The sequence below is a fragment of the Gigantopelta aegis genome, chromosome 8 (assembly GCF_016097555.1).
Source record: "Gigantopelta aegis isolate Gae_Host chromosome 8, Gae_host_genome, whole genome shotgun sequence".
Classification (NCBI taxonomy): domain Eukaryota; kingdom Metazoa; phylum Mollusca; class Gastropoda; order Neomphalida; family Peltospiridae; genus Gigantopelta; species Gigantopelta aegis.
Window position 1 is genome coordinate 8393953 of NC_054706.1, and position 16513 is coordinate 8410465.

The 16513-nt window shown below is 39.5% G+C and overlaps 3 protein-coding genes across 5 annotated transcripts in view; 2 read left to right on the forward strand and 1 right to left on the reverse strand.

Moving 5' to 3' along the window:
* LOC121379386 (methyltransferase-like protein 27) overlaps positions 1 to 16513 on the reverse strand; it is a 49912-nt gene that overhangs the window by 15764 nt on the left and 17635 nt on the right. Inside the window, exon 1 of one of the 3 annotated variants that reach the window (XM_041507979.1) lies at positions 244 to 314. The exons of the other annotated variants lie outside the window; for them this stretch is intronic. The gene's annotated coding sequence lies outside the window, so the exon portion shown is untranslated. Of the gene's footprint in view, positions 1 to 243; positions 315 to 16513 lie in introns of those variants that run through there. 3 annotated transcript variants of the gene reach the window in all.
* On the forward strand, positions 12531 to 13523 carry LOC121378709 (zinc finger MYM-type protein 1-like). The gene is made up of 2 exons (XM_041506993.1): positions 12531 to 12667; positions 13016 to 13523. Exons 1-2 carry the CDS (start codon positions 12531 to 12533, stop codon positions 13521 to 13523), a joined length of 645 nt encoding a protein of 214 aa, XP_041362927.1.
* Positions 13861 to 15174, forward strand: LOC121378711 (zinc finger MYM-type protein 1-like). The gene has a single exon (XM_041506995.1). It carries the CDS (start codon positions 13861 to 13863, stop codon positions 15172 to 15174), a length of 1314 nt encoding a protein of 437 aa, XP_041362929.1.

Below are 16513 nucleotides of genomic sequence, written 5' to 3' on the forward strand. Positions count from 1 at the left end.
CCAGGGGCGTAGGTTGGGGGGTTCGGTTTTTTTTATACTACAATCTCCCTCCCCCCCCCCCCCCCCCCCCCCCCCACTGAAGCAAATAGTCCGCTTTCAGAACTTAAACATATGGGTTTATACATAATATGAGCCGTCACATGGAAACACCTACAACTTAGCAAAGAAAAAGTTTGTCTTATGTTTTTGGTAAATAACAGGTAATAACCTTACAAAACTAAATTTCAGATATTTGGGCTTTACCTTAATTATATCTTGTAAAATACAGCATTAATGACGTCACGTTTTCAAAATCAAAGTAGACGGCGTCAAAATGAAATTTCAACGTTAGGCCCTATTACCTTATTCCAGGTTACTTTCCGCCCAATTTCAATGAAATCAATTGATATGGAATCGGTACTTTTTTCATTTTATTTTTACCCAGTATTTTAAGTTATAGATTCCGATTTTTTTATTTATTGTTTGTTTGTTTTTTAAAGCGATATATTCCGATTTAATGTTTTAATATAACTCTATAACTACAACATTTCGCACCAATGTTTTTCAATTTTCTGTTACATATTGCACCCCACCAACTTTATTCAGATTCCTGTATCCACTATGGAGTAATTTCATATTTTGTTGGTGTCGTACTGTCGAACGATATCGTTTCATTCTTAGGTTGGTAGTGGGCATGTTGTAACCTGGTACTTGGGGCGGACAAAGGGTCGAATGGTTTTATATTTAGTTTTGTTTCTGTTGTGACAAGTGTTCTCGCTACTCCATTGCTATTGCATTTTGCCGCCCCGCTTTCGTGTTTTGCCGCCCCCTTTATTTTTCTCCATCCCTCTTTATTTTCCCGCATCCTACTATATTTTACAGAACGCAGCTCCGCTATTTCATATTGGGCACTTTTTTTCACACTGAAAAAAAAAATCGATCAGTTGACATCAAAGAAAACAAGCCGCAGTGTGGGAAAACTTCAGTACCCCGGTAGCTTACGATAGTAACCGTAACGCAATTTAACGCTATTTTAACTGCCTCGGTCAATCAGTCTGTTATGTTCACTAACTTTCGTCTGTTATTTTGTTCTCAGTTGCAGATATAGTTGGTCGTAACTGATTATTTTTAATTACTGTTATTTGTTTATTCGGTAATTCTTTATAAAGTATTAGAAACTTTTCATTTTGGGGGTATCACCGCTTATAAAAATAACGGAAGTGGTAGTGTTCATCATTAAAAGTATTTTTCTTGGACGCCAAATTATATATACACCGCCTTTACAAAAACGAGACTACTTTTTATCACCTGGCGATATCACCTGGCGATATCAGTGCGATCGATTCATTCGATGAAGAAATAAAAAGAACACAGACATGTTATCCCAATTTAGGGGATCACCTTTATTTTGTTAGATATCTTGAAATCTTTATTAAAATAATATTAAAACAAGGGGTTTGTCTTTTCGCAAAGTCGACCAATACCCAACGATAGGCCTACACGTAGCCCAAGTACTCGGGCTAGCCTATACGGTAACCATGTTTCCCACCCTTTTTTCTTTTCTTTTTCTCTTCTGGTTTCTTTTTTAGAGGGGATGGAGGGGGCTTCCGCCCTCCTTTAATTTTTACCCAGCGAGAATATTATGTAGGCCTACATTTTCTTCAGCTCTTTTTCCATTTCCTTCAACTTTAAAATATGGTCATAAATGTGATTTTCAGATTATTTTCTAAAAGACAATCTACTGCATCCTTTCTGTAACTTGTGCTAATTGGATCAGGTTCAGTGTCATTCTGCTCACTGGTGTTATCATCAGATAAGTGTTTCATTCTATGTGCAGTATTATTGTCAACATTTATTGGCCTGTGTTTATCATGTTCATCCAATACAGTTAAAGTTAAAGTTAGAGAACATTGATTTATTAATCATTGGAATTTGGTAATGTTGACCTATAGTCTTATAGAGGAAACCCGCTACATTTTTCTATTAGTAGCAACGGATGTTTTATATGCACCATCCCACAGACAGGATAGCACATACCACGGTCTTTGATATGCCAGTCGTTGTGCACTGGATGGGACGAGAAATAGCCCAATGGCTCCACTGACGGGGATCGATCCCAGACCTACCGCGCATCAGGCGGGCGCTTTACCACTGGACTACGTCCCGCTCATCATCTACGTTTCTTCCGTTTCCACTGTTCTTAGTCTTGGTCTTCTATTTCGAATTCCAAAATGTGCCTCAAAGAGTAGGCCTACTTCAGGATCTTGTAAAATTAAAATATAAATCTGTAAGGAAAGAAAACCAACTCCTTCTATACAAATGATGTGAAGTGAGTAAAGATATTATAATAATTTAATAATTATCACATGCACGCACGCACATACACACACAGCAATAATAATAATAATAAAATTGGGAGAAACAACCTTTCGAGAATTTATCTACTATACCTCCGCATGTTAAAGGAAGGGACAATCAAGGCATTTGACCTGGTATGCATATTCAACGATATATAATGCACATTATTGCTTAATATCAACAAGTATAATCGTATAGTTAATTAATAAAACGGTTAAATGTGACGGCTATTATATATACTCTTCAAAAGAAGAAACGCAAAACCACATTGTCGTAACATTTGGAGAATTGATTTAATTATTGAATGGTGAGTCCGATAATTACCAAATGTTGCAGGATTGTTCACAATTCACTCTAGTCCATTGTGAGTAAGTGATAGGACACACCACCAAGGTCAAGGTCATCTGGAGTCAATACCGGGTGTGGCCTCCGCGTGTGTTGACAACTGCCTGGCACCGCCTGCCCATTGAAGCAACCAGAGTACGGATGACGTCCCGGGGGATGGTGGCCCACTCGGCCTGCAAGGCTGCTGCCAGCTCGGGCAGGGTCTGGGGCTGTGGTTGTCGCTGTCGGAGGCGTCGGTCCAACTCGTCCCATAGATGCTCAATTGGGTTCAAATCCGGTGATGTCGATGGCCAAGGAAGGACATTAATGTTGTTGTTCTGTAGGAAAGCCGTTGTGAGACGTGCTGTGTGAGGCCTGGCGTTGTCATGTTGGAACACTGCGTTGGTGTTGGCCATAACTGGAACGATGTGTGGCCGGAGGATCTGGTCAATGTAGCCCTGTGCATTCAGGTTGCCCTGCACGTGGACCAGGTCAGTTCTGCCAGTGTGTGAGATGGCTGCCCACACCATGACACTACCCCCGCCGAATCTGTCCACTTCCTGCACGCAGTTTGCCGCATAACGTTCACCACGACGCCTATACACGCGACATCTTCCATCATGACGTCGAAGCAGAAATCGGGACTCGTCACTGAACCACACCTGTCTCCATCGCAGTTGAGGCCATTGTCGATGAATCTGGCACCACTGCAGTCGGAGTCGACGGTGTTGTGGTGTTAAGATGACACCTCGAAATGGACGTCTGGCACGAATTCCTACCTCACGTAGGCGGTTCCGTACGGTCTGGTCGGATATCCTGCGCAAACCTGGTATTGCTGTGGCTGTGGAGGTGGCAGTAGTCAATCGTTCCCGAAGGTGGCGTACCCGGATGTAGCGGTCCTGCCCGGGGGTAGTGACCCGTGGTCGACCGGATCTAGGGAGGTCACGTGTTGATCCATGTTGCTGGTAACGGTCCCACAGTCTGGAGATGGTGCTTGGGGACACATGGAATGCCCTGGCAACGGCCGTTCTGGATTCGCCTGCGTCTAGTCGGCCGATGGCATTGTTTCTCTGCGGTTCACTGAGACGTGGCATGTCCTGGATTGTCAACTGTCGGCCAGATACAGAGGCCAGGCAAGCGAACACCCTGCACTTTTATACTGTCGGTGTTCATGTTGCACGTGCAGACAACGCACGTGCAGTGGTGACATGGTTTGCACGTGGCTGCGTTTTTGCGAATATTCACATTTTGGAACTTTATTGTACAGTAGCTGCGTTTTATCGAATGTAACCGTGGGAATGTGTTTGGGACATGCAATGACCTTATATTCACAAAGCATGAACCGGTAGGAAACATAAAATCGGAGTTATAACCCATTTGTACCCTTTTGCGTTTCTTTTTTTGAAGAGTATATAACGGGCGCAGCCATTTTGTATCATCCCAGTGAATACGCCTTCTGGCGAGCTGGTGGTTACGTAATACCTAACGTGTCACGTTAGGAATTAGTCTTCGAACTGAAGAAACAAACCATACCTGATTTTTGCGGATGCATCGCAATATTCTGTAATAATAGTCATCCCAGTAAGCCAGCAACAATTATATATTATTTTTAATACAAAATAAACCACTATTGTTAAAATGTTGAAATAACTGTATTATGGTTGGCACATAAATTAACCCACGTACTGAAATAATAATCGGAGTGTTTTTTTAGTTAATTGGTCTTTTCTTTCCGTGGCCTGTACCTGTGGTTCCTGATTGGCAGGTGTATATTTAGACGGTCCCCAGACACTGTGTCTAGACACACTAAAAAGACGTGCCTCTTTTATTAAGATCACAGGGTATTGTGTGTTAACCGTACGGACACCCCTCTAATCGTAATCGATCAGCCGTCCTGCTTTATTACTGTAAGTAATTCTGTAAAACCCTTGATTAAGTAGACTTTCCCATCTAAAATCACAAAACTGACCAATTACGTAGTCCCAAAGAAAAGAAAATTATCACTTGGGTATCGTGAGTGGTCGTTTTTGTTCGAACGTAGCATACCAATAGGCCTAATAATATGCATTTTTTTCTTTGGATTTTTTAAAAAAGAAAAATACTATAACTCCATTTCATTCTATTGATGCAAATTGAAATATATTTTGTTAAATAGTTTATTATACTATCAAGTCATTTATGATGTTTTACATAATGAAAGCGAAGCGCCTTGTCGTAAATTAGGGCGTTTGTTTACACTATGCATAGAGCAGATGGGCGGAGCTGACGTCACTTCGCCCCAAGCTATACCACCGGACGTCACAAAAACGAAACAAAATGGCTGCCCCCAGTTAGCAGGAATAATCATGGGTTTTGGTTATTATCTCTAAAATTACGCGTTTTTCATTTGTTAAAGTGTCAGTATGTGTTGGTGGTCGGGGTATGCATCTTTCCAACACATAAATCTCTTGTTTGAGTTTACTCTACCTTTAATCTCTAGACCAGCTTATGTAATGACATCATGACGTATAATAAAGGTATATAAATGAAACGTTTCTTTTACCGTACCGCAATGTGTGTGCAGACGACAGTAAATTTGTTTGCAAACGATGGTAAAATAAATAACTAAAAATGTAGTATTGTTACAGATATATATATTTTTTGGTAGGAAATGATTTAGTTTTCAGTATTTAGATTATAAATAGACGTTAAAATTATATTTGTTTATGATTATATCAAGTTGTGATAACATTTGTTTGTATATGTAAACAAAATTGTATTAATTATGTATGCATCATGTTATAGTTACATCCTCCTTTTCCGAGAGATTTGTCTAGTTAGACCACGGTTTTTGCGGCCGTTGAGTGACGGGTGTAATGATCGAGGGCGTAGCTCGAGATCTATTACACCCGTTATTCAACGGCCGCAATAACCGTGGTCTGTCTAGACAAATATCTCCGAAAAGGATGATGTAACTAACTTGTACCACGCCCCCATTACAGATTTATATTGTAGCTTTATTAGTAATGTTAGTGAAAGTGTTACGTTTTAAAACAATGTTCTAATTTACTTCCTGCTGAACTATTTGTGACCTGTAGGCGTAACTTTCTTCAGCCATTCAGCAATCGCTAAAATTTAGGTCAGACACGCCCGTGGTCTAACTATGGTATACACCACGGGTAAAATCAAAGGGACAGACACCAAAGGGTGGTACAAGGGTATTTACCTTATAGTTTCGATGCATTTAATGAAGAATAATTATGTTGTGTTTTGTTATTACATTGTTTATTTCATTATATGTTGAGTAATAATGTTTAATACTTAATAGACAGAAGGCCACAAGTGAGATTAGTGTACTACTATTTGTGTAACCTTCTTTAAATAAAGATTATTATTATTTTATTTTTTTATTATTATTATTTTTTTATTATAGGAGTAGAAATAGTGGTGTTGATTGTAGTCCACAGAACAGGTAGGCCAAACCGAGTGGTAGACCCATGCAACACGATACGACCCTAATTTGATGTTTCGTCTAACTTATGAATATTGTAGGCCTATATAACTTCTGGAAAAGTTGCTGAACTTTATGTTATATATAATCATGTACGTTATAAAAAAAAGTGTGATACTTGCATACCATATCGATATATAGGACTTCTCCCTATGACTTGTAAATGCAGGCGCGTAGGACGGATTTTTAGTGTGTGTGTGTGTGGGGGGGGGGGCTAATTTTTATGGTTGTATAAAATGTGTTGTGCGAAACCGCGAGCGCCGCAGGCGCGAAGCCCCAAAGCCCCATATGGAAAATTTAAAAATATTAACCCCCTTTATAGCGATTCTGGCGTGTTTTCGGCTTATTACCTGAGACATTTAAAGTCCCGAAATAAAAACTGGCGAAAAAAGTGGGGGCCTGAAATGTGTATCAAAGTACTGATGGTATCGCTAACGATCTCGACCAATGTTCTCAGGTACAAAATACAAAATAGTAACCAAACACTACTGTACATACAGATATATGTTTACTTCAAACACATCTTCATGTAAAGAAGAAGATGTCATCTTCTAAATTCTTGAAAACAAACAACGCAAACAGCATGTCAACTTTTACTTCCGCGTTTACATATGACATCAAACTTTGAGCCGCGTTTATTCGGTTTCTGACGTCATGCTAAGTTGCTGTAGGTTTTCACGTATGACGGCTCATTTATTGAGTTTCTGGTGGTGCAAAAACAAAACGGAAAAAGGGTCCACTTGGTTCATATTCGACCCCCCCCCCCCCCCCCCCGGTCCAGGTCACGCTACGCCCCTGCCCAACTAGCGTCCATTTAAAACAATGAGAAGGGGAAAAAAAGAAAGAAAAAAGATAAATTAAAAAAACCTAATGATAATTAAAAATAATAATGGAGAGCATAATACATTATTTTTATTCCTAATATATGATATTGACGATACCGAAATACATAGAGGATAATAAACGAGTTACCAGTTATTATCAAATTTATGTTCCGAGTGAAATAATTTTCATTTGTCTTTAGCGAGTGCCAAATGAAAATTATTTCACGAGGGACATAAATTTGATAATAACTGGTACCGAGTTTGTTATTCTATTTATTACCTCAGCTATTTTTTCTCTAATAGCCTTTATTTTCGACGCACATGCACGAATGCCAACCTGTATAGAAACGATGTAAACCACTTTACGCATTCTGAGAATTGCTATAACTTTGTAATTTAATCAAGTTCATAGATAATTTTCAAAAGCAAGAGTTCTCTTTATTTTGCTACAAAATCTATAAGGAATTTCATTAAAATGACATTTTGTTATAAATTTAGCACAAAAAACGGAGAGCCGTAAACGCACTCTTTAAACTACATGACGTCATATTGTGTTTGCCAAATCGTGTTGACGTCATATTTAGTACCGACAAGGTCATTGGTTTGTAAGCGTCAAATTGTCCAATAGTATTGTTCGTTAGACCAATGCAGAATATTTCTCACTGAGAAAATATGGAAAATATTTTCCCTGTTATGAGTGACCGCTGGGGTAATAAACGAGGGTAATACTCTCTTTATCATATAAGCTCAAGCTTAATACAACGTGTTTTTGTAAACTGTACACGCAACTTTAATTCCAGTCCGCCATTACTAGATATTCAAATGACGTAAGAATATGTGGTGCGTGTATTTTTTAATGGAAATGACGTCAAACTCGAATGACGTCATTTTGGATGTCCATATATCAAAATAAAGTTATGCCTAACGTTTTTTGTTTGACTGTGAATGCATACGTCAATCATGGAGTGTCACCCAATTACGTTTGTTTAAATGTCAATAAACCTAGTGCCGAGACCTCGACTAATTTACATCCAATTTGCAAAGTTATCAAATTCTTAAAGTATGTGATCTGAAAAATATCATATACTTTGATTGCACTGAAAATGTAAGATATTATATGATAAAGTTTCTGTACTCCATCCTGTTCGTATTCGAGGTGTCTGGCGAAGCCCGTGGCTGAGGGTCTGGGGGAAATATGAAAAAAAAATTCGCCTTGAGCACGCACCTGGTAAGTTAAAAATAATAATAATAATAATAATAATAATAATAATAATAATAATAATATTAAATAATATATTTAACATAACTGAGATAAGTGTATACAAAACAAATAAAATAATAATAATTAAAAATAAAAAAATAAAAAAATAAAATATATCTAAACATGTCATAGTAGGAAATTAAAATGTGTTAATATAGGTAGAAAGAGAAAAGGTGGGTTATATTTTAGCAGTCGCCCGTGGCGACCTTTATTGGCTAAGGGCGACTAAATTTTTTTACAAAGCTTGTCCATTGGGCGACCATAGATTTTAGTGTCTGACGAGTATGGTACTAGTTAAAAAAGAAACACACTAATACTGAATCAGATGAATGAATGAATGAATGAATGAATGAATGAATGAATGAATGAATGAATGTTTAACGACACCCCAGCACGAATAATACATCGATACTGAATCGAGTGTGACAAAACACACTGCGTCTATGTTGGCGCGAACTACAGATTTGGCAGCAGAACAACTAGTAGGCTACAGGTTTTATATTTTGACAGCGCCAACATAATGAATAAAGATAAAAGTCATATAAAACATATTAATGTATTATGTTTTAAACCTATACTGTCTCAAATAACATTTTATTGGGGTAACAATGCAGAGTAAATTAAAACAAAAATTCTTTAAAAATTTTAAGACAATTGATGGAACATCCAAGGTAATCTGAATGACACAACCGTAATACATGATCAGGGCCGTATATCTGCACAAAGCAGAGTCGAATGGGCATTTGGCAAAACAGTGGGTAATTCCATGGATCTCTATTTAGAACAGCCACTCCCGAGGAAACCATTTGCTGGGAATTTACCCCTCTTGTATCACCACAAAGTTTATTCCATCCCTCTTGCATCGCCACAAAGAGGACTGCCACTCCCAGATTAGTTTACTAAAGCACGCGCAGTTCTACATATAGTCTGCTTCTACTGCATTATCTTTTACCCTGTATTGGAAATGAGATTTAATATGTTTAATTGTATGGTACTATGTAAAGAAACATGTTTATTTGTACTGGATTTCTTTTTCAATTATTTTTTTTATTTGAGTTGGTATGGGTTTAAAACTTAACAACATGTTTTTATAATTTTTTACTTAATTCATTATGAAGTTAAACGTCAATACATCGGTTTTCTTTGACGCAAACGGTTATTATTCAACAAAAAAAACACTATAGTTTTAACTTTACCTGTGCAGTTAATTCCAATGTGATAATTGGAGGGCTAGTTGAATTTGAGAAGGGCCAGTAAGATTTTTCTTCAACTTCATGTTAATTTTCAACCCTGATATATATATATATATATATATATATATATATATATATATATATATACACACACACACACACACACACACACACACACACACACACATATACACACATACACACACACACACACACACACACACATACATACATACATACATACATACATACATGTAACAGTCAACCTCGACATACATACAATATATATAGATATTCATACATCAATACATACTAGCCAGTGCCAGGTCTGCCCACTGTTTCATGCACGTAAGCGGGATCGACCGCGTAGATTGTAGGCCCCATGCATATGGTTGAGTTAAAGAACTTACTTTTATGGAAGCTTCGATAGCTCAGAGCGTATCGTGGTTAGTCATGCAATTTGCGGGCGATTCAGTGCCACAGGTTCGAGTCCCAGCAACGGTATGGGACAATTTGTGAGGCCCGAAAGGATTTAATTATCCCCTGCGCCAGTGCGTTAATATATATGTATGTAACAGTCAACCTCGACATACATACAATATATATAGATATTCATACATCAATACATACATACATACATACATACATACATATATAATCATTGTAAAGAAAAACTGTTTTTTGAATAATAAAAAATAAATAAAATATAATATAATAATAATAATAATAATAATAATATCCACCAAACAAATATATACTGTTACACAAAAAAAACAAAAACAAATAAACAAACAAAAAATCCACATAAAAACCCCAAACACTTAAGGTTGGAACCAAGACAAAAAGACTAGGATTTAGGTTGATATATACAAAGGCGTCAGATATTAAGTTCTATATTTGAGAGGGTATTTACAGTGCAGGTAATGTCTAGGTGTATATGAATGAATGAAGGAAGGAATGTTTAACGACACCCCAGCAGGGCTATATGAATTATGTATCCTGCAGTGGTCCTTTCCAGAAGTGGTTTATTCCTGGTTCTGGGTAACAATCTATCATCGAGAGAGACAACATTTAGACACACTACCCAACTTACTAATTTAAAGTACAATCGCCAATGGCGGGGAAAAAGGGGAGGGTAGGCTAACAACCTTTGTTCATATGGAGGTTCCTATTTTAGGCTACAAGAAGCCAGGAGCAGATCCTGGATTTGGTAACGGTGGAGGGAGGGAGTTGCAATAATCCAAAAGGAACGATGGAAATGTTTTATTTAACGACGCACTCAACACATTTTATTTACATGGCGTCAGACATATGGTTAAGGACCACACATATATTGAGAGAGGAAACCCGCTGTCGCCATTGCATGGGCTACTCTTTTCGATTAGCAGCAAGGGATCTTTTATATGCATCATCCCACAGACAGGGTAGTACACACCACGGCCTTTCATATGCTAGTCGTGGTGAACTGGCTGGAACGAGAAATAGCCCAATGGTACTCCAAAAGAGGCAAGCCCAAGTCCGCTCAGAGTAATTGAGGCGAGATCCGCAAGGGGCTCAGGGATATGCACCCCGGAAGTCCTCAAAAGAAAAATGGTCTCAGGTCCCTCTCATAACAGTCCAATGATAAACACTGTATAAGATGAGAAGACAGGTGAAGAAAAAAAGACACGGGGGGGGGGGGGAGTTGATAGTAGGTGGGGGGGGGGCCTCAACGGGCGAGGTAAGGGGACCAAATGAATGAATAAATGAATGAATGAATAAATGAATGAATGAATGAATATTTAACGACACCCCAGCACGAAAAATACATCGGCTATTGGGTGTCAAACTATGGTAATGCAAACAAATAAAGTGAAGATCAACATCAATATAAAAATTCAAGATTTAAATAAAAACAGTGTAAAGAACTGTGCAAAAAAAACAAATATCACAGATAAATACTGACTTTTACTCAAAATTTCAATTGTGCTGTATTGGCCATTCTCAAAGAGAATTTTACACTCCTGCACCACGGTGAGGTTACAGCACGCGCAGGGGAGGTAAAGGGACCAATGCGAATAGTTAATTTTCGGAGTAAATGGTTTAAATTTTAATCCCTGTATCTGAAACATATTTTAATAAAGCTTTGAAAATAATATGACAGTTAGCTTTGTCAGACTCAGGATTTAAAAACTTAATAGGGTTAAAAGATATATTAATATCAGAAAACGTTTTCTCTAAAGCCTCACGGTGTTCCCGATAAAGGTCGCATTTGAATAAGTAGTGACTAACATTTTTAACAACATTGCAATTATCACATTTATCAGATTTAGCTAGTCTCAACATATGTATAGTGCCCTTTAGACCCACCGATTGTCCCACTCTAAAGCTGTATCCTAACCGGCCGCGAGCGACGCGAGCGATGCGAGCGATAATTTTAGAAATCATTGATTTCAATTGCAGCATCCTAACCGCACACGTGCGATGTTACAGATAAATATGTTGCGCCGTATGTGTCCGGTTAGGATACTGCAATTGAAATCAATGATTTCTAAAATAATCGCTCGCGGCCGGTTAGGATACAGCTTTAGTCTAGTTAAAGTACCAGTATTTTTAACATTATTTACGATAGGACCAGTTGTATGAACTTCAGGCAAAAATCACATATTTCAAGACAATATTTATTTGCGTTTTACTTTTACGGTCATTTTTACCTGGATTGTCAACTTTTGCATATCTTACATTATCTGGAATTGCGGCTATTAAATTTTGCGGTTTTGACCATGAGGCAATTTTGCTAAGATTTAATTTTGCGATTTTTCCCTTGCTGTATGTTGAACATATATGGAACAAATACTTGTGGACGATTTAATTTTGCGGTTTTAGAAGTAAGCCTACCGCGAAATCCGCAAAATAAATCGGACGCAAATTTTTCACATTTACAGTAACTTTCAAACACAGTGAAACACGTCACTTTGGCAACTACATTACACGTGTAGCACGTCACGTGCAACGTAACTAATTAATTCACAGGGATTTGCTTGGATTAAAAATATATGAAACACGTTGTTTCAATAGTACTAGATTAAGTTAAACAAACCACGTACGGATTTTATTGAAAGATGGATATGCGTAAATTCTTTGCACCTGTTACCACGAATTTGAAAACTGCAGAAAATGACAACTCTAGTCTTCCCGAGCAGTCAGTGCCAGCGATAGTAATTGATGATAAACAGGAAGACACGTCTTCTGAATCAAGGTGAGTTTATCAGTGTAATAATAATGTGTGTTTTTCCACAAGTGAATAGGCTTTCATGTCAATGTTTGTACCTTGATAAATAATCCAAATTGATTTCTTTTTAGTTACTGTAAATGTATTCCATGATTTGTCCCTGATTTTCCCCAAATGATCAAATTCCATGATTTTTCCAGACCTGGATTTTTTTCCAATTTTCCCTGATTTTCCCTGTACGTGGGAACCCTGTTTCATTAATAACAGCTATGATAAATGAACTATTGATGCATATTTTATAATATCTTGTGTGGGTAATTTGTATGCATGTGTGTTATGCCTATTTAGTTGCCTTCTCTCTCTCGGCTGTTATAGGTTTGGGACTGTGCCTAATTCTGTCCCTGAAGCTGCGTCCACTAGAGGCGAACACGAGCAGGACATCCCAGATGAACCGTATCAACCAGATGTCAGCTGTATTCAATCACAGAAACTTGCGAAGAAAAATCTGAAATTTCAGCAACGCTGGTTCTCCAACTATCATTGGTTGCACTTCGACTCAAAAACTGGAGGGGTTCTGTGTCATGTATGCATTACAGCAAAACGGAAGAAGCTGTCCGAGCTCACTAAATGTGGAGAGGAGTCTTTTGTTGCAAGAGGTTTTATGAATTGGAAGAAGGCCATCGAGAAGTTTGATGCACATGAGAAGTCAAACAGTCATCGCTTGTCGCTAGAGAACATCAAGTTTCACAAGACGCAGCAATCTGTTAGCGCTCAGATCAGCAGTGGTGTGCTTCGCCGATCAAGGTCAAGCTCGAGTGGCGCTAGTGAAGTTGATCTCCACGTTGATGATTGTGGCAGAACAAGGACTTCCACTCCGTGGTAAAGAATTATCGGAAGGCAACTACAAGAAACTACTTGAACTTCGTGCAGAAGACGTTGCAACATTAAAGAGCTGGCTAGCCCGGAAGCAAAACTTCACGAGCTGGGAAATACAGAATGAACTGCTGCAGATAATGAGCCATACAGTATTGAGAGAACTGTGTAAAGATGTTCGAACCATGTCCAGTCTGTTCGGAATAATAGTGGATGGCACTCAGGATATACAAGGCATCGAATAGGAATCCATATGTGTACGCTATGTGACTGACAACTTTGATGTGAGAGAAGACTTCCTTGGCCTCTACAACATCTCATCAACGACGGGGCAGTCGATTAGTAGAATGCTGGTCGATGCGCTGATCAGGCTACAGCTTCCCATTGAGCAGCTACGAGCTCAGACATACGATGGAGCTAGTAATATGTTTGGGAAATACAGCGGCTGTCAAGCGGAAGTCAAGAAGGTGCAACCTTTGGCCAAATATGTCCACTGCGGTGCACATATCACACACCTTGTGACATCGAAAGCTGTTCAGACTTTCCCATTCATCAAGGATGCTCTTGATCACGTGCATGAGCTTGGCAAACTCTATGATGGATCTGGCAAGTACAAACACCTCTATCTGCATCTTCATGACGACGATACTGAAAAAGGTTCCCCTACACGTTTGAAGCCCATTTGTCCTACACGATGGTTGACGCGTGCTTCAGCTGTGACCACAGCCTTGCATAACTATGCAGATGTGCCCGATTCCTTGCAGGAAGCATCTGCTGAGTTTGGGACAAACACAGGTTCTCGAGCGAACGGAATTTATACATGTCTGTCTTCAGGAAAGTGCATCCTAGGGTTGCTCGCATCTCTGCCGATCATAAACTGTTTGGAAGCCTTGAACAAGTCCCTACAAGGTTCTGGCGTCAACGTTTCCGGGATGTTGGAGTCCGTCAAAGTCGTGAGCGGTGAGCTCAAGAAACTGCGATCCACTGAGAAGTTCTCGGATATATACCAAGCAGCCAAGGCAAAGATCGCAGAACTCGACCTCACTCCACTGGCTGTCCCACGTCAAAGAAAGCGTCCTAAAAGACTCCAGCAAGGAAACGCAGAGGCCTTCACCACAGATACAGCTGAGCAAATGTACCGCATTCAGTTCTTCACTGCATTTGACACAGCAATAACCAACCTGCAAGATTATTTTGTCTCATCGGACCTTGCCAAGTACCAAGAACTGAGTGCTTTACTGCTGAATGGCACAACATCAAACGAAGATGCTATCATACAAGAATACCCAGAACTGACAGAAAGCCTCAAAATCGAACTATCCTTCTATAGAAACCACCATCCCGCATCGACACTGGAAGGACACAGGTTAATATTCAAGGCTATGGAGCCCTCTGTTAGGCGTATGTTTCCGCAAGTGGAGAGGCTGCTGCGTTTGCTTCTGGTCTCCCCTGCCAGCTTGTGTGAAGCAGAAAGGTCGTTCAGTGCCCTACGACGAATTAAAATGTGGCTGCGCTCCACAATGACACAGAAGCGTTTAAATCATGTAATGGTGTGTCATGACCACAGGGACAGGCTGGGAGCTGTAGACTATCAACAGATCGCTGAAGAGTTCATCGATAGATGCTCCGACTCTCGTCGCAAGGTGTTTGGGAAATTTTAAAATTGTTCGCTTGCTGATCATGCTCATGATACACAAACTTGTGGCAATATACACGATCGTGGATGTTCATTGTTAACTGGTATTGATTTGTAGTACATATACATTAGTGTAAAATTTTATTGTCCAAACATTTGTTGGCAATAAAGTATGTTTCACTTTGTAGTATATTATGTAATGTATTTGCAGACAGCCAATTTTACAATGACTCGATGGAAACTATGTGAATGTAAATTGCAGTATATATTTCAGAAAAATATTCAGTGTACATGGTGGTGCACTACTCTAAATAATGTTCTCAGACAGCCACAATGACCTTCATTTTTCAAAATATTCTGGGGGGGCATGCCCCCAGACACCTCTAGAGTCGTTTCACGCCTAGGGCGCTCGCGATTAGTCGCACGAAATATTGTTAGAACACAATTAACCCCCAACCCCCCCCCCCCCCCCCCCCCCCCACACTTTTTCCCTTGCAAATGACGCCCATGGCCATAGCTGAAAACTAGAAGGTTTGGCTATGGAAAAGAGTTCAGTAACTCCCAACTTTACCAAAGGGGATATTTTAGTTTCTAGTAGGGATTGCTTGGCCAAACGGTCCGCAGCTTCGTTTCCCGGGATTCCAACATGAGCTGGTACCCATTCTAATACAACATTGAATCCCAGTTTGGACAAATCGGTAATATACTCAAAGGTAAAAGTTATTGTGACATGGATTGTTTGGAGTAATAAATTTGTGAATGGATTTATGGATGTAAACCAGAGAAAATGTGCATGAATTAAAGAAATGCAACCAAGCAATTGTTGCAGCGACTGCATGCTTTGTGCAAGAAACATTCAGTCGCAAATCATTGCCACTTTGTGCAGCCTTCAGAAGTCCAGAAGTCAGAAAAATACCATTAGTGAACTGTTTGATGCAATTTCGTCAATGCACGCCTCCGTGAAAATGACAAATGGCGAGTCATAGGGATGCTTGAATCTCGGACTCCGCAGCGTGATGTCGCACGTCAATTCAACGTCCACAGAAACACCATATGGCACTGATGGCAACGATATCAACAAAATAACCAGGTCAGGGACCGTCCTCGTTGCGGCCGACCACCCGTGACAACCCCTCGCCAAGACACATGGATCCGAACCACGCATCTGCGAAACAGGTTCCAGCCAGCAACCCTCACAGCCTGTACCATCCCTTTCTTCAGCGTTTAATGGCCTCAATGAGACGACGGTGCCAGGCCTGTATTAATGCTCAAGATGGAGACACTCGCTACTGACTGTGTGATCTTCGCTCTGGACACCCTCTAATGATGTGGCTCGTTTGCATATGGCAGGTGCGCCCTTTTCG